The sequence below is a fragment of the Symphalangus syndactylus genome, chromosome 14 (genome assembly GCF_028878055.3).
Source record: "Symphalangus syndactylus isolate Jambi chromosome 14, NHGRI_mSymSyn1-v2.1_pri, whole genome shotgun sequence".
NCBI classification, from domain to species: Eukaryota; Metazoa; Chordata; class Mammalia; order Primates; family Hylobatidae; genus Symphalangus; species Symphalangus syndactylus.
Window position 1 is genome coordinate 66,519,696 of NC_072436.2, and position 21,155 is coordinate 66,540,850.

At 47.7% G+C, this 21,155-nt stretch overlaps 1 protein-coding gene and 1 long non-coding RNA gene across 4 annotated transcripts in view; one reads left to right on the plus strand and one right to left on the minus strand.

Moving 5' to 3' along the window:
• Window positions 1–10: 10 nt before the first annotated feature.
• Window positions 11–19,735, minus strand: LOC129462236 (uncharacterized). 3 transcript variants are annotated; one of them, XR_010115666.1, is made up of 10 exons: window positions 18,460–19,735; window positions 18,274–18,377; window positions 17,936–18,184; window positions 15,322–15,881; window positions 13,800–14,638; window positions 12,465–13,373; window positions 8,520–8,660; window positions 8,112–8,235; window positions 7,247–7,375; window positions 11–4,964 (listed from the first exon to the last, which is right to left on the minus strand). It is a non-coding gene; the product is annotated as an uncharacterized lncRNA (long non-coding RNA). The 3 variants fall into 3 exon arrangements; XR_010115665.1 differs by lacking the exons at window positions 11–4,964; window positions 7,247–7,375; window positions 8,112–8,235; window positions 8,520–8,660 and having other exon boundaries at window positions 12,263–14,641; window positions 18,996–19,725; XR_008650803.2 differs by lacking the exons at window positions 11–4,964; window positions 7,247–7,375; window positions 8,112–8,235; window positions 8,520–8,660; window positions 17,936–18,184 and having other exon boundaries at window positions 12,263–14,641; window positions 15,322–15,985; window positions 18,996–19,722.
• LOC129462230 (ubiquitin carboxyl-terminal hydrolase 32-like) overlaps window positions 19,735–21,155 on the plus strand; it is a 31,050-nt gene continuing 29,629 nt past the window's right edge. Inside the window, 1 exon segment of the mRNA XM_055242041.2 lies at window positions 19,735–19,986. Within this exon segment, the coding sequence (XP_055098016.1) occupies window positions 19,895–19,986 (92 nt within the window). The 5' untranslated portion in view covers window positions 19,735–19,894.

A 21,155-nucleotide genomic window follows, 5' to 3' on the forward strand; every position in this document is an offset into this window, starting at 1 on the left:
AGTAATCATATTTCTTTTTTTTTTTTTTTTTTTGAGACGGAGTCTCGCTCTTTCGTCCAGGCTAGAGTGCAGTGGCGCGATCTCGGCTCACTGCAAGCTCCGCCTCCTGGGTTCACGCCATTCTCCTGCCTCAGCCTCCCAAGTAACCGGGACGACAGGTGCCCGCCACCACGCCCTGCTAATTTTTTGTATTTTTAGTAGAGACGGGGTTTCACCATGTTGCCCGGGCTGGTCTCGAACTCCTGAGCTCAGGCAATCCACCTGCCTCGGCCTCCCAAAGTGCTAGTATTAAAGGTGTGAACCACCGCGCCTGGCTGAATCTTTTTTAACACAGGCACTGGCCAGAGGAAGTCATATGGTGTGTTAGTCCATTTTGTGCTGCTGTAACAGAATTCCACAGACTGGGCAGCTTATCATGAACAGAAATTTATTGGCTCATGGTTCTGGAGGGTGGCAAGTCCAAGATTAAGGAGCTGGCATCTAGCCCAAGGCTTCTTGCTGCATCATCCCATGACAAAAGGGCAAAGAGAGGATAAGAGACAGCAAGAGGAGACCAAACTCATTTGTTTATAAGGAACCCACTCCTGTGATAATAATGTCAATCCATTCAAGAAGGCAGAGTCTTCATGCCTCTTCACTTCTTAAAGGTCCGACCTCCTAATACTGTCACATTGGGGATCAAGTTTCCAACATGTGAACTTTAGGGAACACATTTAAACCACAGCATGTGGCTGAGCATGATGCTAATGGAGCAGGGAGGACAGTCCTCTTCCAGAAAGTGGCGGTGCACGCTGTAATAATAATGCAACCTTCCACCACTGGCCTCTGAGAGGAAAATCAGAGGTAACGATTGGTAAAGTAAACCTGCCACCTAACACAGACATCTTTTCCATTCTTCTCAGGGTGACCACATATTGGAAAGCAGGGATGAAGTACTTGCCTAAGGTACAGAGTCAGGAACTGGCAGATCCAGGAAGGGGGGAATCCCTTCTCCATAACACACCCTTAACTTCTTCATCCATTAGTTCCTGGTGGGAGACAGTTCTGATCTACATCCTCACTCCTCAAGGCAGTGTGGAATGTCCAGGGGTGGGGTTGAATCACGGACTCTCTTGGGGCAGCCTCTTTGTATAAGATGAACACCATCTGCCTCAGATTCTAAAGTCATGTCAAAAAGCAAAATTTCTGCCAGGCACAGTGGCTCACGCCTGTAACCCCAGCACTTTGAAAGGTTGAGGCAGGCAGATCGCTTGAGGCCAGGAGTTAGAGACCTGGCTAGAGAAACCCCGTCTCTACTAAAATACAAAAATTAGCTGGGTGTGGCAGTGCATGCCTGTAATCCCAGCTACTCGGGAGGCTGAGGCACAAGAATTGCTTGAACCTGGGAGGCGGAGGTTGCAGTAAGCCGAAATTGCACCACTGCACTCCAGCGTGGGTGACAGAGTGAGACTCTGTCTCAAAAAAAAAAAAAAGCAAAATTTCAACAAATTTAATTTAAAGATTGAATTGGCTTCTATTAGTGATTCATGAATCAGGCAGCTGCTCATCTATGCCACAGAAAAGGTGCTCCCATAGGCTGAGCAGAGGAGATGGGCTTTAAAGGCAGAAAAATGTGGAAGAAGCAGAAACAGGGGATGGGGGAGCGAACTGGTTGTTTCAAAGTTACTTTCATCTAGTTACTAGACGAGGTGGCTTGTGACTGTAATCCCAGCACTTTGGGAGGCTGAGGTGGGTGGATCACCTGAGGTCAGGAGTTCAAGATCAGCCTGGCCAACATGATGAAACCCTGTCTCTACTAAAAATACAAAAATTATCTGGGCATGGTGGTGGGCATCTGTAATCCCAGCTACTTGGGAGGCTGAGGCAGGAGAATCGCTTGAACCTAGGAGGCGGAGGTTTCAGTGAGCCAAGATCGAACCACTGCACTCCAGCCTGGGCAACAAGAGTGAAACTTCATTAAAAAAAAAAAAAAAAAATAGGAACTTTCCTTATAGGGTTAAAGCAGGGGGAATTTCCTTATCACAACAGCTCAAGTAAATTGGGCCCCTTCTAATTGGTTGCAGTGAGTTTCCTATTTTTTGAAAAACTGGCCCATTTCAAAGTTCAGTTTGATATGTGGCACTTAGCACAAGTAACTCTATTCTGGTTTGGTCTTGTCTGTTGGGACCTAGAGCAGGAGCTCAGTCCAAATCAATGGCTTCCCATAAATTTCATTTAACAGGCATTTTAGGCATAAACGTTAATTAGGAAGTTTTTTTGTTTCTTGCTTCTTTTTTGAGACAGGTCTCACGCTGTTGCCCAGGTTGGAGTGCAGTGGCTCAATCATGGCACACTGCAGTCTTGCATTCTGAGCTCAAGCAATCCTTCCGCCTCAGACTCCCAAGGACTACAGGCACACGCCATTACACTCAGCTAATTTTTGTATTTTTTTTTTTTTTTTTTTTAGTAGAGAGAGGCTCTCACTTTGTTGCCCAGGCTAGTTTTGAACTCCTGGGCGCAAGGAATCCTCTTGCCTCAGCCTCCCAAAGTGCTGGGATTTGCAGGAGGTAGGGCTCCCCCAAAAAAATGAAAGAAAGAAAAGAAAAATCAAAGTGCTGGGATTACAGGCATGAACCATTACACCTGGTTGATTAGTTTGTTTAATTATTTATTTTTATTTATTTTTATACATTTTTTGCTAAACATCCTACAATGCACACAATTAGTTTATTTTTTAAAATAATTTTTGACCAGGCGCAGTGGTTCATGCCTGTAATCCCAGCACTTTGGGAGGCCAAGGCGGGCAGATCACCTGAGGTCAGTAGTACAAGACCCACCCTGGCCAACATGGCAAAACCCTGTGTCTACCGAAAATACAAAAACTAGCCAGGCATGGTGGCACACGCCTGTAATCCCGGCTACTTGGGAGGCTGAGGCAGGAGAATTGCTTGAAGTCAGGGGGCTGAGGTTGCAGTGAGCTGAGATCGTGCCACTGCACTCCAGCCTGCAAGAGTGAGACTCCATCTCAAAAAAAAAAAAAAAATCATTTTTACCATGTCAGAACCTACAGTGGCTTTCAACTTACAGCCTATAAGATCTAATCAGAACACACCACTCCCTGTTCCAGCTGTACTGAAAGTCAGTGTCAGTTCCCTTGGGGTACAAAAATTGGGGTAATATTAGGAGTGAAAAATGGATACTAGGGAAGTGACCAGCAATAACCATCATAGTTTACCACCGTAATATGCTCCTCTTACTGTCCCTCTTATGACCTTCTATAGTAAAACACAAGGCCTGGTTCAACAATGCATGTTTCCCTGTGGGCACACAGATAAACTACATTTCCTACTTCCCTTGTAGTGAAGTTGCAGTCATGTGACCGTGTTTTAGCGCAGAATGTGAGCAGAAGTAATTCACATTACATTGAGGCTTGGCTTATAAAAACCTCCCATTCACAATCTCCCATCAGATCCTTATTTTTAAACACTAGCTATAAAAGATATTTTGGAAGTAGTTAAGGAAACTTGATAAGGGACTGACTATTAAATGATACGGAATTTAAAAATTTTCTTACATGCAGTAATGTCTTTTTGGTTATGTAGCATACCCTTATTTTTAGGAAATGCATTAAAACCCACTCCTGTGGTCTTATGGTAACCTTGGACCTCTAGGCAAAAGGTTATTGCAAGACCACAGGAGTGGATTTTAGGTGAGGACTGAATCAAACTCACAATAAACAATCCAGCACTAATGTTCTTAGAAGGGTACGGAACAGGAAGCATAGCAGCAGCTTCTTAGAAAATTTGGACCCTCGGCCGGGGAGTGGTGACTCACATCTGTAATCCCAGCACTTTGGGAGGCTGAGGCAGTTGGATCACTTGAGGCCAGGAGTTTGAGACCAGCCTGGCTAATATGGGGAAACTAAAAATACAGGCAGAATGAACTGGCCAGTAAACCATATAGGAAATAAAAGCAAAAGATAGATTTCTTTTGCTTTTACTACTAAAAATACAAAAATACAAAAAAGTCTCTACTAAAAATACAAAAATTAGGCCAGACATGGTGGCTCGTGCCTGTAATATCAGCATTTTGGGAGGCCAAGGCGGGCAAATCACCTGAGGTCAGGAGTTCGAGACCAGCCTGACCAACATGGAGAAACCCCGTCTCTACTAAAAAATATAAAATTAGCTGGGCGTGATGGCGCATACCTGTAATCCCAGCTACTTGGGAGGCTGAGGCAGGAGAATCACTTGAACCTGGGAGGTGGAAGTTGTGGTGAGCTGAGATCACGTCATTGCACTCCAGCCTGGGCAACAAGAGCAAGTGAATCTCCGTCTCAAAAAAAAAAAAAAAAATTAGCCAGGCAGGCCGGGTGTGGTGGCTTACACCTGTAATCCTAGCACTTTGGGAGGCTGAGGTGGGCAGATCACAAGGTCAGGAGTTTGAGACCAGCCTGACCAACATGGTGAAACCCCATCTCTACTCAAAATATAAAATTAGCTAGGCATAGTGGCGGGCACCTGTAATTCCAGCTACTCAGGAGTCTGAGGCAGGATTAGTAAATTGCTGAGAATAATTTTCCTCCTACTAAGAGGGCTAGCTCATGGCTTCTAAAGAGAGGCGTTAAAGCTGCCAAGAGGACTGTAAGGTGTTAAGAAGTACATGTCTCACTGCTGAGAAGTGAAGCACCAGGGGTGGGGGTAGTCGGGCCCTCTGCCAACCACCACAGCCTGGCAGTCACTACTTTCCTTTCAGGACAACCTGGACTGCAGGGTGTTCCAGGCCCTCCTGGTGCAGTGGGACACCCAGGTGCCAAGGGCGAGCCTGGCAGTGCTGGGTCCTCTGGGCTAACAGGTGAGGTCTTGGGTCCTGCGGTGGGCATGGGGAGTGATGTGTGAAAACCTGCCTAGTCCAGCCCTTATGCCCTCTGTGGTGTCTGTTGTCCAGGATGTCCAGGGAGCCCCGGGGGTCCAGTAGCCGTGGGCCTGAAAGGAAGCAAAGGGGACACAGGTAACCGAGGGTGTGCTGGGTGAGTAGGTGGGCTTGCTGGGTGGCAGGATGGATGGGGAGAAAAACCGCCTCCTGTTAGGCCCACGGAGGAGGCAGAGGGTCTTCTGTGCCTTGGCCTCTGAGGTTCCTGGTTATGGAGGGTAGTTGCCCCTGCCAGGACCTCTTTTTTTTTTTGAGACAGAGTCTCGCTCTGTCACCCAGGCTGGAGTGCAGTGGCGCAATCTCGGCTCACTGCAAGCTCCGCCTCCCGGGTTCACGCTATTCTCCTGCCTCAGCCTCTCTGAGTAGCTGGGACTACAGGCGCCCGCCACCACGCCCGGCTAATTTTTTTGTATTTTTAGTAAAGACGGGGTTTCACCGTGGTCTCGATTTCCTGACCTCGTGATCCGCCCGCCTCGGCCTCCCAAAGTACTGGGATTACAAGCGTGAGCCACCGCGCCCGGACGCCCCTGCCAGGACCTCTTAAGCCCAAGGGCCTAGGGCTGTTCTTTCTCTTCTCAGGGCTCATGAAAGGCCTTGAATGCCATGACCAAACCTCCAGCATCAGGGAGGAAAGCAAAGCACCTTGACCATACCATCTCCCTGGTCTGCCTCCCAGCTGTATGTTTCTGCTCTCTCCTGCTGACCTTTCATTGGGACCCCCAGGAGGGGGTCCAGGAGTCTGGATTCAGGCTGGAGGGTCCAGAAAACTCTTCTTCCACATTTTTCTAGGGGGGCAGCCTGGGAGCACTGACCCACACTAGCCAAACTCACAAAGACTAGTTTATACCATAATGCCAACCGAGTCTAGGTTATATACCATCATGTCTATTTAGTCTAGGTTGTAAACCATTGTACCAATATAGTCTACTTTATAAGCCAGTTTGGTCCAGTTGCAGTGTGCTCACCTGGTCTAGAAAGTCCAGACCATTGTCACAATGCATAAGACCAATTCCTGCCTTCCTGCCCTCAGACATGCATGGTAGTGCAGTGAACAGAGAGACTGTTGCCAGATGGTGTGGGCACACTCTGATTGGGTATTTCCGCAGAGAACTGTTGCACACATTGGAAAGCCAGGAGCAGGCAGGAGGGGCTATGGGGAGGGCAGGGTTGTGATGTAAAGCTGCGTGTCTGCCAAGGACATCTGTAGACAGTCTGCCTCCACCCCTGTCCTCTGCCTGAGAAGAAGGTCATGCTTGTGTCAGACAACCTGGATGCCCTCACCCCCCATGCTGTGCTAGAGACCACACTGGGACCTTGTCCTCCATAGTTCTAATTGATTGATTGATTCATTCATCACCACCTCCTGGCAAACCTTGGACTATGGGCCCGAGCTTTTGGGTTTTTTTGAAAGCTGTCGGGAGCCATGGCAAGGGCAGCTTTTACACCCTCTCTGTCCTTATAATCTACCCAGCCCCAGAGCAATTGTGTTTTTTATGGATGGTGTGTCGGTTTGGGAGGTTCCCTACTACCTGATCCCATGTGGATGCCACCTGAAGGCCACCAGCAGGGTCTCACCATGGGAAAGTTTCCATCTGGGTATAGTTGTCAGACCTTCCTGACTTGTTCACTGTCCATTCTGATCTTATAATTCCATTTTCTCTGGACCCCAGTCTCAGAGTCCATCTGACTATGAGACCTGATGCTCTCTTGCCCCTGAACCTTCTGTGTGGTTTCATGGAGATGATTGCTTTCATCTCGGTTGTAAATGGTAGTCACCCTCTGCCCCCACCCCCACTGCCACACTAACGGTTCTCGACTAACCAAGAGTATTGGAGGTAAAACATGATTTTACCCACAGGAGCACTGTGCTCACTCCCCAAGCCCCAAGCCTGTGTCTTCCACAGTCTGAGGGTAGGGAATCCTGCCCTGCCCTTTGCATCCTGGGAGGATTTGCAGAACAAAAGCAGCTCCTGCTAATGAGCATCTTCTTGACACCCAGTGGGACAAGCACTCTTTGTAGCGCAACTTTACAGTCAAACAGCCATTAAGAGATGCAGCCAGGTTCAAATCTAGGCCCATACAAGACAAAGCTTGGGGTCTTATTAGTACAGTCTATCATGAGGTCTCCCTCCCCAGTCCTACCATCAGGGCGTGCTGATGAGTGACACCTCCTCCCTTCATCCCAGTTCAGAAAGGATCGGAGCAGAAGGTAGCAGCTTGCACCTAGCCTCCAAGTTGGCATGGTATTTAGGAAAGTTTCCCCAGACTGGGCAAGACAGCAATGGCCCCCTCTCTACAAAACATAAAAAAATTAGCTGGGCATGGTGGCATGTACCTGTAGTCTCAGCTACTCAGGAGGCTGAAGGAGGAGGAGGAGGAAGAAGATCACTTTAGCCAAAGAATTTGAGGCTGCAATGAGCTATGATTGCACACTGCACTCTGGCCTGGGCAACAGAGTGAGACTCTGTCAAAAAGAAAGAAGAAAGAAAGAAATTTTAGCTATTTTGAAATAATATTTGTTTAGAAATAAGGAAGGACTCCACTTAAGCTTGTAATCATGACATTTCTCTTTTTACCATTTACACCTCATGAAATAACATTAGAAGCAGCCAAAACATTTAAACTCCAAAACACCACTCTGATTGGAAATTCTTTATCTCAATGGCTTTTATGTCTAAACTATAACAATGTGAATTTTCCATGCCCTTTTATTTTCCTCTTGGGGCAAAACTGAAGTGCAAATAACTCAAAATCCATTTTCTCATCTGTATTTGAAGATGTTTTACTTTAAAGATAAGCCAAAAAGATCATCCATAATAGCAGTTGAGCCCTATATCATGAATATAATTTCTCAGTTAATTCTATTCCTCATATCTAAGTACTGAGATAGTCCAATAATTTATTAAATTCCACTAAGTCAAATTACTAAATTGTCATTTATAAAACCCTTCCTCATTGTTCTCTAAGTTTCTTAGAGAGCTCTGCAGAAGTCTACACATACACCAATTTTAAGTCCCTTATCCTTTATCTCACTTCTTACCACAAGGTTGATTTGTTAGTTATTAGCTCAATCCTAAATTTGTCAGGTTGCACCTAGCCTCCAAGCTGGCATGGTATTTAGGAAAGTTTCCCCAGACTGGGCAAGACAGCAAATCTCTCTACAAAACATAAAAAAATTAGCTGGGCATGGTGGCACGTACCTGTAGTCTCAGCTACTCAGGAGGCTGAAGGAGGAGGAGGAGGAGGATCACTTGAGCCAAAGAATTTGAGGCTGCAATGAGCTGTGATTGCACACTGCACTCCGGCCTGAGCAAGAGTGAGACCCTGTCAAAAAGAAAGAAGAGAGAGAGAGAGACAGGGAGGGAGGGAGAGAAGGAGGAAAGAAGGAAGGAAGGAAGGAAGGAAGGAAGGAAGGAAGGAAGGAAGGAAGGAAGGAAGGAGAGGAGAGAAAGAAAGAAAAGAAAGGAAAAGAGAGAGAGAGAAAGAAAGAAAAACAAAAAAGAAAAAGAAAAAGAAAGAAAAGAAGGAGAAAGAAAGTTTTCTTAATGTATTGGAAATTTCTCCATTTCACTCAGAATCAGGAGATCTGAGCCTCAACTTGAACTTACCCCTGACTAGCTGGGTAACCACAGGCTCAGCTACTTGACATTGCTGAGCCTGTTTCCTTTTCTGTGGCGTACAAGCAGCGTAGAAGAACACCAGGTCCCTGACAGGTTCACAGCAGTCTGGGTTTGAAATAGGCAGCTTCCCTGGGAGCAGGAACAATTGAAGTCAGAACACCAGCTCAACACCAAACAACTGGAAGGCATCTGTTTTCTAACTTAACACATGTTTCTTGGGAGAATATTATTTCTGTAAAAACTTTGCGAGTAAATATTTGGAGCCCTCTCAGCTTGATAAGCTTGTGGTACTCATGGAAAGCCAGCTTGCTTATGGTTAAGAAGAAAAATCCAGCATTTATTTGCTCTCCAGTGTAGTTTTACAACATGCAGCTCTAGAACCTATTTTTTAGCCATTTCTCCCTCTACTGTGCAGGAGCTGATCCTATCAGGTTGCTGCCCTGATTTATAGTGAAGTAATTACTAGTTCCTCCATCGATTAGTCCATGAACAACCACTCAGCCAGTGTTCTCTTAGAGTCCAGCGAGGCTTGGAGAGAAATCACACAAACCTCAATTATAATTTCCAATACCCATTAAACACATATCAGAAGGCATTTCATCAAGGTCCAACCTCTGCCATATGAACTTTGGGTCTGGGAGGGTTCAGACACGAGAGGGGCTGTGAGCTCCTATAGAGACAAGGAAGGCTGCTCATACGAGGTGGGCTGTGAACTGGTCCCTCAAGAATGAGTGAGAGTTGTTTAGGGCAGTGCTACTCAAAATGTGGTCCTGAGACTTGCAGAATTAGCATCACCTGGGAACTTGTTAGTACTGTGGATTCTTGGATTCCCACTCCAGTTCCACTAAATCAGTGACTCTGGTGGGACCTAGCAAGTTGTTTACTAACAAGAGGCATCCAGATGATTCTGATATATACTCTAGTTTGACTACTCTTTTAGGGGGAAGAAATGGCCTCAGGGAGGCCGGAGGTGTCTTGGGAACCAAGCGCATAGACAAAGTGAAACTCCAGAGAGGAGTGAGCCTAGCACTAGTGGAACAAAGGTGCCTTCAGGGAACACTGGGAGGCTGGGCCTGGGTGACAGCCCCGACTTCCCCCATTCACTCCTATATGACCTGGAATAACTCACCTAGCATCTCTGAGTGTGTACTTTCTCCTCCGTAAAGGAGGGAAATCACACTGCCTTGGAGGGTGTCTGAAAGATCAAACAAGGTAATGGACTTGTAAAGCCCCTGGCACAGTGCCTGGCACAATGCAGGCAGCAGAAAATGCTGAGTCCCCTGGAGGTGAGGAGCTAGGAAGGGAGAATGTGGGAAATGAAGAGGGAGGGTCAGGCTTGGGGCCATGGACTTAGTGAACAGGGGCTTTCCTATGATTCCTGTCTTTAGAGGGCATTTGCTGTTCAGTGCTTTAGGGGACACTTGGAGGGGTGCATCTCTTTGGGTGGTCACAATAAAGGGAGGTCACAGTGTTTTGAGGCCCCTTCTGTTTACCTGCATGTGAACAGCGTATGTCAAGATTGGTGGGGAGAAAGACCACCATCTATATATCTATGATGGTGATGAAGCAGGAAACAGTCCACATCCAGACTCTTGGCCCCTTCTAACTGCATCCCAGAGGGTGCCATGTTGCAGAAATCTCTACCTTAAGAGCGTGTCCCTAGAGGCAGGGTTCAGGGACCCCAAGACACTGTAACCTCCCTGGATGTGGACTGTTTCCTACTTCATCACCATCATAGACACATAGAATGTGATCTTTTGCCCAACCCATCTTGACATATGCTGTTCAGATGCAGGTAAGCAGAAGGGAAATATCTGTCGCTTCTCCTGGGCAATCTCAGCTAAGTCCTTCAGGTCAATATCAGACATCTGCTGGGTGCTAGCTGTGCAGCAATCTTGGTGCTCATGTGTGGCCTCAACCTCAGTGCCTGAGGTGCTCCCCACCTGGAGGGGACACAGGACACTGTGGGTCGTGACATCATTTATTCAGCACTGGCCAGGCACTGGTCTCAGCACTTGACACATACGATTTCATTTCAGCCTCACAACTGCCTCAGAAGGCAACAAGGAGACTCAGAGAAGGAAACTGAGGCTCAGAGCAGGGACACCTGGCTCAAGGCCACAAAGTCGGTATAAGACAGAAGTGGGGCCGGGCGCGGTGGCTCACGCTTGTAATCCCAGCACTTTGGGAGGCCGAGGTGGGCGGATCACGAGGTCAGGAGATCGAGACCACGGTGAAACCCCGTCTCTACTAAAAATACAAAAAAATTAGCCGGGCGTGGTGGCGGGCGCCTGTAGTCCCAGCTACTCGGAGAGGCTGAGGCAGGAGAATGGCGTGAACCCGGGAGGCGGAGCTTGCAGTGAGCCGAGATCGCGCCACTGCACTCCAGCCTGGGCGACAGAGCGAGACTCCGTCTCAAAAAAAAAAAAAAAAAAAAAAAAAGACAGAAGTGGACTCAAGTCCGGGCTGTCAGACTTTAGAACCACTTTGCTTTACCGCCTTGGGAGAAAGGATATCATGTCATGGGAGAGGGAGGGAAGGCTTCACAGGTGGTGACATCTGACATCTTTGCAGAGTTTACAAGCTAAATGTGAGTTCTCCAGGTGAACCAAAGGGGTGAGGCATTCTATTCAGAGGGACAGGTGTGTGCACAAATGGCCCTGTGTAAGCTGGGGCCTGTCTGCCAGGGGCTGGCCTCTAAGGCACCTCCAGCGGTTACAAAAACCTATGCCAGTCTCAGTCCTGTCCCTTTCTCTAACACGAGGAACAGAAGGAGCTGCCCTCTCAGAATCTTCTGGTGCTTCCCGCTTCTCTTGTTGCCCGGGTCTGCAGCAGCAGCTCCCAGCCCCTTGGCTCTCTGGCCCTCCTCCCCAGGCAGCGCCAAGCCTGGCGGTGGGATCTGAAATGCCCCTGGAGTCACAACTTCTCTTGCTCATTATTCCAAGAAGGGGCCCTGAAGAGGCCTGCCAGCCCCTTGCCTTGCCCTCCACTGACCAGCACACTGCAGGTGCTTGGGAAATCCAGGGATTGAAGTAAGGGCAGGCAGAAACTTCCCCGAGGCAACTGCAAGGAGGACTGAGCTCCGTGCTTGGCCGGGGGCACAGATACTTATGACTCACTGTTGTTGTTCCCCTTGTTACCCTCTAGTAACTGTTATTTTTATTTATTTATTTATTTATTTTTTTGAGACGGAGTCTCACTCTGTCGCCCAGGCTGGAGTGCAGTGGCGCAATCTTGGCTCACTGCAAGCTCCGCCTCCCGGGTTCACGCCATTCTTCTGCCTCAGCCTCTCCGAGTAGCTGGGACTACAGGCGCCCGCCACCACGCCCGGCTAATTTTTTTTTCTTGTACTTTTAGTAGAGACGGGGTTTCACCGTGGTCTCAATCTCCTGACCTCGTGATCCACCCGCCTCGGCCTCCCAAAGTGCTGGGATTACAAGCGTGAGCCACCACGCCTGGCTAGTAACTGTTATTGATAGTCAATAATGAGCTTGCATTTTCCCAAGTTTGTGTAACTGCCTTGAGGAGTCCTATTTCTCTGAAATAAAATAAATATTGGCACTTAAAACCAAGAGGACATGATCTTGCTAAATGAACAAGCTATTATCTCACAGTGACCCAGCAGGGTGCTGGGGACAATGGGTCTTCCATGAAAGTTTACTGAAAAAAAGGATGAATGGATGGAAAGAAGGAAGAAAGGGGGACCTTTAACATTAACTACAGTAGGATCATTACCAATGATTGTGGTTATTATTTTTCCATTTTCTGGACATGAGACTCTTTAGCCACATGAATCTTTAGCCATTGGGGGCCACAATGAAATAAACCAACAAATACTTGTAGAGCATCTACTATGGGTGAGGACCCCCAAAGTTCCTGGTGGCCACTGAGCCCCCTCCACAGTCTTTTGGCAATAAAGATAACTTTATTTACCAAATATCTCCCAATTCTCTTCCAATATAAATGCAATGGCAGCGAATGGGATTGGATTTAGACGCCAGGTCAGGTTACTGGTGGGCAGGGAAGGCCAGCTGTGCATCTGGGGTCTGCCTAATCCAGGCTTTCATCCAGTACTTTGCTGTTTCATCCCCAACACACCTGTTCTCATTCACCTGCAGACGATCTCTTTTTACAATCTGCTGAAGAGGCTTTAAACGTGGAGAACCAATGTATCTTTCCATCTGCATTAATCAGACAAAAGGTAGAGGTTGTCTAAGATTAAAAATGTCTAGTATCTAAGTTTTATGATCTCCCCCCCTCTTTTTTGTTTTGATCTTAGGACTTCAAGGACAGCAAGGAAGAAAAGGAGAATCAGGAGTTCCAGGTAAAGGGCTGGCTGCATTTTCATCCCTCGGAGTGATGACGGGGAAGGCCTGCCTGCTCAGAGGGCAGGTCTTGTTGACTTTGAACGCACAGCTGTGACCTTCTCCCAAAGTAGAGGTTAAGACTCCAGGGCTCTGTCACTCAAGCCTCAGATTTCTCTGCTGCAAAACCTGGGAACAACAGGAACTCAGCATCCTGAGGGGTATAGCATGTGGGGCAGGGGCTGAGGATGGCAAAGGGGAAAAATGTCAGGAGAGCTGTGGGTGCAGGCGGAGGCTCCAGGCTGTGCAGCTGCCAGGGAGCTGTGTCCCTTCTGCTCCATCCACGGCTGCTGCTTCCCCACCTCAGCTGTGGCCCATTTGCCTCTTCTTCTTGGCCCCCAAGCCTCTCCTCTCTGCCTCCCGCTGCCTGTTGCCGGGCTTTCTTATTCTTATCCTCACCTCCAGAGCCTGTACGTCAGTTGGGTACTGAGCTGGCACCAGCTGCAGGGTGTTTCTAGGCCTCTCAACAGCCCTACTCCTGTGAGTGCAAAAGTGAGATTTCTCAGACACATTTCTTGAGCAACTTTTCTTCCTCACAAGCTAGATATTCTATTACCATTTTGTGTTTTGTTTTGTTTTTTCAATTTTTTTAGAGACAGAGTCTCTGTGTCACCCAGGCCTGAGTGCAGTGGTGCCAGGATAGCTCACTGCAGACTTGGCCTCCCGGGCTCAAGTGATCCTCCCACCTTGGCCTCCCGAAGCATTGGGATTACAGGAGTAAGCCACTGTACCTGGCCTCTGTTACTATTTCAGTTCACTAAAGGACACATCGAGGCTTAGAAAAATTCCAGCAAATTCTCCCAGCATGGCCAGAACTTCCACATAACTATGTAATTCCAGAAGGACCAACAATCTGTGGAATACCACCAGCTATTTTAGCCTGCCTGTTCTTGACAGCATTTACCTAAGAGTTGAGAGATCAGTGCAGACCCCGTATGGACCACAAACAGGCTGAAATTCAGATAGCCCAGCCATGGGGGAGGTCTGGCAGTTAAGGATAACTCATTTATTAAACAGCAAGGCCCTTGGGTCTCTCTTGGTAAGGCAAAGCAGGGCACCTGACCAGGGCAGTATCTCTCCTTCCAGGCCCTGCAGGTGTGAAGGGAGAACAGGGGAGCCCGGGGCTGGCAGGCCCCAAGGGGGCCCCTGGACCAGCTGGCCAGAAGGGAGACCAGGGAGTGAAAGGTAAGGCCTCTGCATCTGATTCCTTGGTTCTTAGGACTATGCTTTACAGCCAATTCTTTACCTTAAAATAGGAAAGGCCCTGTTTAAGAGTTTTGGGGGTTTTCAGAACCCAGGAGGGTAAAGGTTTATTTCCTTAATTGACAAGTCTTGCGCTGGGGGTTGCCCTAGGTATGAAGCACACAGCAGTGGGTTAGGCGCAGCTGTAGCATCTGAGGCAGGGGCATGAACGTGCACTTGAGCCATGCCCCACGACCCAATGCCCCTAGACGGTTTCCATGAAGGAGATGAGCCCATCCCACTCTATGTTGCTGACCAGACCAAGTGTCCCTCACCAATCTAACTTCAACCCCTCTTGCTGTAGCTCAGGCCCGTTTCTTCCTGTTCAATCATTGACACCCGCAGGACATCCCGTCCCCATAATGCCAGGCCACAGGCGAGACCCAGGGAGAGTCTGACCACCCCCACCTCTCCACCCGCTTCCCACTCCTGCAAATGCAGGCAAAGGCATCCTGCCTGGGTTTCTTTCAGACCGTGTGGGTTTTCTCCTCATGACAGGATCTTCTGGGGAGAAAGGAGTAAAGGAAGAAAAAGGTGAAAGAGGTAATCACTATTTATATTCTCTTTAATGTGTGCCTTAAAGTCAATTCTGTACCTGAAAATTGTGTGTGTTGGGGGAACAGACCTTGGTTCTCAAATAAATTTCTCATTTTGGGGAAGAGCTGAGGGTCTAGTCCCTTGAATGAGCCTGCCCACAGCACAGAACAGCAGTTTCCCTCCCCAGCCACTCTCTCCCTTCCTTCCTTCTCTCCCTTTCTTCCCCCTTTCTACTTCTTCCTTTCCTTTTCTCTCTCTCTCCCTCCCTTCCTCCCCTTTTCCTTCTTTCTTTCCTCTCCCTCCCTTCCTCCCCTTTTCCTTCTTTATTTCCTCTCCCTCCCTCCTTCCTTTCCCTCTCTCCCTCCATTCTTTGCTTCCTTCCTTCTCTTTTCTCAACTTTTCTTTTCTTCTCTCCACAACACATGACAAGACGTAGTGTATGCGATTTGCAAACCAGCCACAGGGGCACCTGCCCCCCTGGCCTTGTGCCTGAAGGTCCCAGGAGGACCCATGTGCACGGAGGCTGCATGCCAGGTTGGGTTGGTACTGTAAAGTGGGATCTTCCAGGCTCTGGTGACAGTCAAGCAGAGGCATTTCTTTTCCTTAACTGTAGAACTCCAAAATGAAAAGAAAGAGCCTGCACTTACCCAAAGCCCCAAGGGGGCTTCCTCGCCTCTCCCACGTGTGTTTCTTCACCCAGGTGAAAACGCAGTGTCCGTCAGGATTGTCGGCAGTAATAACCGAGGCCGGGCTGAAGTTTACTACAGTGGTACCTGAGGGACCATTTGCGATGATGAGTGGCACAATTCTGATGCCACTGTCTTCTGCCGCACGCTGGGTTACTCCAGAGGAAGGGCCCTGTATAAAGTGGGAGCTGGTAAGTGAGTCACCAGCCAGGGGCCTCTTCCCCAGAGGTGTGGATGTGGCTTTCTCTCGCTGGTGGGGTGTTGGCAAGTGACTCAGTGTGGTTTTCCTTAAAAGAAAAGTATTCGTCCAAGCAACCAAAAAGCTCCTGCAGCGCAGGGCTCCAGGTATGCATCCTTCCAGCTTGGCAACCCCAGCAGAAAGTTGGCCTGTCTTCTCCAGCACTGACAGTGAAGGCTGGCCTGGCTTCGGTCAATGTCCGTCCAGCCCTGGAGTCAGAATGCCACATAGCTGAGGGTGTTTGCTGGGGATGGCTCTCCAAAGGACAGCTGAGTTGATGGAACTGGAAGAATACAGAGAAGATTCAGGACAGGCAAACACAGACATTCACTGCAGCTGTCTGCAAACCAGCAGCCTGGATTGACCAGCAGTCTTGGCTGTGATCATCTGTAAAGAGAAGATGGGAAGGGAAGAGAAAACAAATCAGAGCAGGGACTTACTAAAGTTTGGGGAAAATGTCTTCAGATGCTGGAGACTCAGCCTATGTCTTTCAGCCAAAAGTTCAAACCTTGAGCAAAGGAGTTAAGTCCCCAGGCAGAGCCCTTTTCTCTGGCCATAGGAGCTGGCCCAGCAGGACACCAGGCCAGTTCCCCTTGCTCCCAACCCCAAGTGCTCCCTGTCCTTACCCCAACCCAAAGCAAATGCCCACTTTAGAACAGGGCAATGGCTTGATTACAGACGCAGGTGAGAAAGGTGGACGCAGCAGGAGTGAATTAGCAGGGAGGAGACTTAACGCTGGGACACCCACCTAGGAAGATATTTCAAATACAGTGGGGTTTAAGTATTAGATATCTGCATGAGACTTTTGTCAAAGGGCAGAGAATAGAACGGAGGCAGAGTCATTATAAAACAACAACACCAACAACAACAAAAACAGGCTAAGCCAGCCATCAGCACATTGGGCCAGAATGAGTGAGAGAATTCAGCAGTCTACCCCAGATGGAAGCTCCCAGGCACACACATGGCTGCTTTGCTTTGACTCTAATCCTATCCTTCTTGCTCTCTCTCTCTTGCTTTCTTTGTGATGTGAAGATGTGAAGAACTTTTCACATCTTCTCCCAATGTATCAGCTACTCTTTGCTTTCTGCTTCCCCTTTCCTAGCTAGCACTTTGGGAGATCAAGGTCAGGAGATCAAGGCCATCTTGGCTAACACGGTGAAACCCCGTCTCTACTAAACAATACAAAAAAAGTTATCAGCCAGGCATGGCGGTGGCCGCCTGTAGTCCCAGGTACTCAGGAGGCTGAGGCAGGAGAATGGTGTGAACCCGGGAGTCGGAGGTTGCAGTGAGCTGAGATTACGCCATTGCACTCCAGCCCGAGGGACAAAGCAAGACTCCGTCTCAAAAAAAGATGAAGAAAAAAAATAGGAAGCAAGCTGGGTATGTGCGTTTAGAGATGCTGTACATTTTCAGCATTATAAATGAATAGAGATGAGTGGCAATAGTTTTTTTGGTCCATAGATTTTTGGTATCTTAACTAGTTTTGGATCTCTTCCACTAAAGGAACTGCCTGTTGAACGTTGTTAGGAATGTAAGTACTGAAGACAAACTGCCTGGGTTTGAATTTTGTTTTGTCCCTTGCACCCTGCCTGGCTTCAAATCCTAGCTCTGCTCATTCAGTTCTTTTAAGGGGATGATCTTTGAGCAAATGTCTTAGCTTCTGTTTTCCCAAGTAAATGGACACAATAGTTGCTACCTTGTGAAAGATTCATGTAATTGACTAGCCTTTACCAAGTAGCATCAGTGTTTAGTCATTGTTGATTCTGCAGTTGGACTGTGAGGGGGTGCTGGGGTGGGGGGTGGTGTGTGTGTGTGTAGCACTTAATTGCATGCAGAAAGGAAAAGATATTTTTGATAACTGAGAGGCAGTTTTCTCTGCTTTTGTGTCAAAAGGGAAGAAGGGAATTTGGAGAGGGAAACGAATTCTCTTTAATACTAAGCTCTCTTCCACAAAACCAGAGGTAGATAGAATGTACAATAATTTACAGAATTTCTAAACTTCAACAATCTGATTTTTTAAAATATATATTTTTTTTTTCAGGTTGAGAGTGAGCTATTAAAATTAATCTGTGGCGACATTCTGGATGCACTGGACAAACACCTCATTCTAGCAGCTACCACTGGCAAGTCCAAGGTTTTCTATGATGAAATGTAGGTTCTATACTAGAAAGGAAAATGTAAGTTTAAAAGTTGGCCTTTTTAGAATCATGACTTTCTTCTATGTAGGTTTCCAACTTTTATTTTAAAATAATTGTTTAATGTTAGAAGGATAGTTAATGTTGGAATAAAAAGATGGTCAGGCTATTATAAAAATGTATTAGGCTTTGTTTTACTTACTTATATTCTTTTGCTTTCATGGGACTTATCTCATTCCCATCCCCCAAACGGCCACACATTGCACAGTGCTGGCTGAATGTTCCATGCAGAAATTTTATTTTATGATTAATACACTCGTGCCATTTCTTGGAACCATTTGCTTGTTTAATTCTAGTCTTTCAAGTGATAATTTTGTTGATATTTAGAGGCTCCTCAGTGAATTTCTGTGGGACTTTGGTTATATTTAATAAGGAAAATAATATGAAATGTCTAAGAAAAAAAAAGAAACAAAGCCAATTATTCCTGAGAGCGTTTAAAATTATTGAAGTACACTTGTTAATTGTTAGTATAGAACCTACATTTCGTAATAGAAAACCTTGGACTTGCCAGTGGTAGCTGCTGGAATGAGGTGTTTGTCCAGTACATCCAGAACGTCGCCACAGATTTTTAGCTCAGTCTCAACCTGAAAAAATAAAAGTAAATTAAAAAAAAAATCAGATTGTTGAAGTCTAGAAATTCTGTAAATTATTACACATTCTATGTACCTCTGATTTTGAGGAAGAGAGCTTAGTATTGAACAGAATTCGTTTCCGTCTCCAAACTCCCTTCTCCCTTTTTGACACAAAAGCAGAGAAAAGCGGCCTCTCGGTTATCAAAAGTATCTTTTCCTCCATCCCAACACCCCCTCACAGTCCAACTGCAGAATCACCAATGACTGAAACTGAACACTGATGCTACTGGGTAAACGCTAGTCAATTACATGAATCTTTCACAAGGTAGCAACTATTGTGTCCATTTACTTGGGAAAACAGAAGCTAAGACATTTGCTCAAAGATGATCCCCTTAAAAGAACTTAATAAGCAGAGATAGGATTTGAAGCCAGGCAGGGTGCAAGGGACAGAACAAAATTCAAACCCAGGCAGTTTGCCTTCAGTTTACATTCCTAACAACGTTCAACAGGCAATCCCTTTAGTGGAAGAGATCCAAAACTAGTTATCAAAAATCTGTGGACCAAAGTAACTATTGCCACTCATCTCCATTTATAATGCTGAAAATGTACAGCACCTCTAAACGCACATACCTGGTTTGCTTTTTTTTTTTTTTTTTTTGAGACGGAGTCTCGCTGTCGCCCAGGTTGGAGTGCAGTGGCGCGATCTCGGCACTGCAGGCTCCGCCCCCCGGGATTCAAGCCATTCTCCTGCCTCAGCCTCCCGATTAGCTGGGACTACAGGCGCCTGCCACCTCGCCCGGCTAATTTTTTGTATTTTTAGCAGAGACGGGGTTTCACCGTGTTAGCCAGGATGGTCTCGATCTCCTGACCTCGTGATCCGCCCGCCTCGGCCTCCCAAAGTGCTGGGATTACAGGCGTGAGCCACCGCGCCCGGCCTTTTTTTTGAGAAGGAGTCTGGCTCTGTCGCTCAGGCTGGAGTGCAGTGGCAGGACCTCGGCTCACTACAAGCTCCGCCTCCCGGGTTCACGCCATTCTCCTGCCTCAGCCTCCTGAGTAGCTGGGGCCACAGGCGTCCGCCACCACGCCCTGCTAGTTTTTTTGTATTAGTAGAGACGGGGTTTCACCGTGTTAGCCAGGATGGTCTCGATCACCTCGTGATCCGCCCGTCTTGGCCTCCCAAAGTGCTGGGATTACAGGCGTGAGCCACCGCGCCCGGCCTCCAAGCCAATTTCTGACAAGCATTTGCAGGGTACTAGTCGGAGGGGTCCCGTAGTCATGGAAACCCCTCTGAGTCCCAGTCCGATCTAAAAAAGGTACTTCCGGAACTAGCGCGGGGAGCGGGATGATGCCCCGGAAGTATTTCCCTGGGATTCTTCCCTCCCCGCCCCACCACGTAGAAAAGATGGCTGCTGTGCAAGTTGCTTGCTGGTTGCTTTCCGGGCAGCCGCGGGAGGCACCGCGAGAATGAATTCCTGAGCGAGGCAGTGGGTTTCGCCGCTTGTCTTCCAGGCTCTGTGCTCTGCGCCCGGATGACAGCAGCTCCGCCCGCACCGAGATCCACCTGCTCTTCGATCGGCTCATCTCCGAGAACTAGAGCGAGAGCAGTGGCGTGGCCCCGGAGGTAGGTGGCGCGCTCGGGAGAGAGCGGGTGCGGCGCCTGCTGGCCCCGGCCCCACCCCTCCGTCAACCCAGCTGGTGGCCTCCGCCTGCATTTCCCTGCTCTTCCCACTCTCGCGTCTCATGATTTAGTTTCAAGCTGGCGTGCCCCCTCCTATCTTGGCACATTCTTAGTTCTCCTTTCGGAAGACCCTGCAGTGCTTGGCATGCTGGAGTCATTCAAAACGCAACTTGAGACTCCTGCTCTGATAATACCTCAGGTTTCCTCTCTGATACCACCTTTCCATCGCCCACACCCTCCTTCACTCCCTCTCTATGCACCCAGAACACTTTGTTGACAAAATGCATTACTACTGTTTATTGCGTACATGGTACACGGACCACGTGGGAATCTTAGAACTTGGGTAGTATTAGGTCTTTTTTGCTGATGAAAATACTGAAGCTCATAAAAATACACTATACAAAACTCTGCCACAAAGCCCCTACGTTTTCTGTTCCTACACACTGGCTCCTTCCCTCTGCCGTCTTTCTGAGTAATCTTACACACATCAGGCCTTAAATTAATGAATTCTCTGAACTGTTGACACCATGGCCTTCTGGCCCTATGTAGGAAAGAGGGAAGTGGTGCAAGTTGCCTGCTTGCACAGGCATCTCAAACTAGACAGTTCCTAAAGATGAAATTCATTAGCTCCAAACACACATCCCGTCCCCAGCCCATCCCACCTTCCAACACACATGCACCATCCACGAAGTCACACAAGACACAAACACTGGTTCTTCCCTCCTTCATCCCAGATCCTGTCCAATTCAGATATTTCAGAATGTGTCTCATATGTATTTCTCAGTTCATCCCCTCCTGTCTATTCCCATAGAGAGTGCCTTAGACCTCAGGCAAGGTGTCTTATGCCTGGACTGTTCCGCTGGTCTCCTCTGACTGATCTCCTGCCTCCTGTCTAGCTCCTCTCCAAGCCAGTCATTCCTCTGCTGCCAGAATGATCTTTAGGAGGAAAAAAAAAAAATGATCATAAAATTTAAAATCTGCTTTGGAAAAGTCTTCAATACGTATTGGTAAATGGTTGGAGCAAGTTACGGAACAATTCATACAGAATGAGATCAGTATGAAGCTGGAGGAGGGATTTTAAAATATGGGTTTTATATATGCAAAGTAAAAGG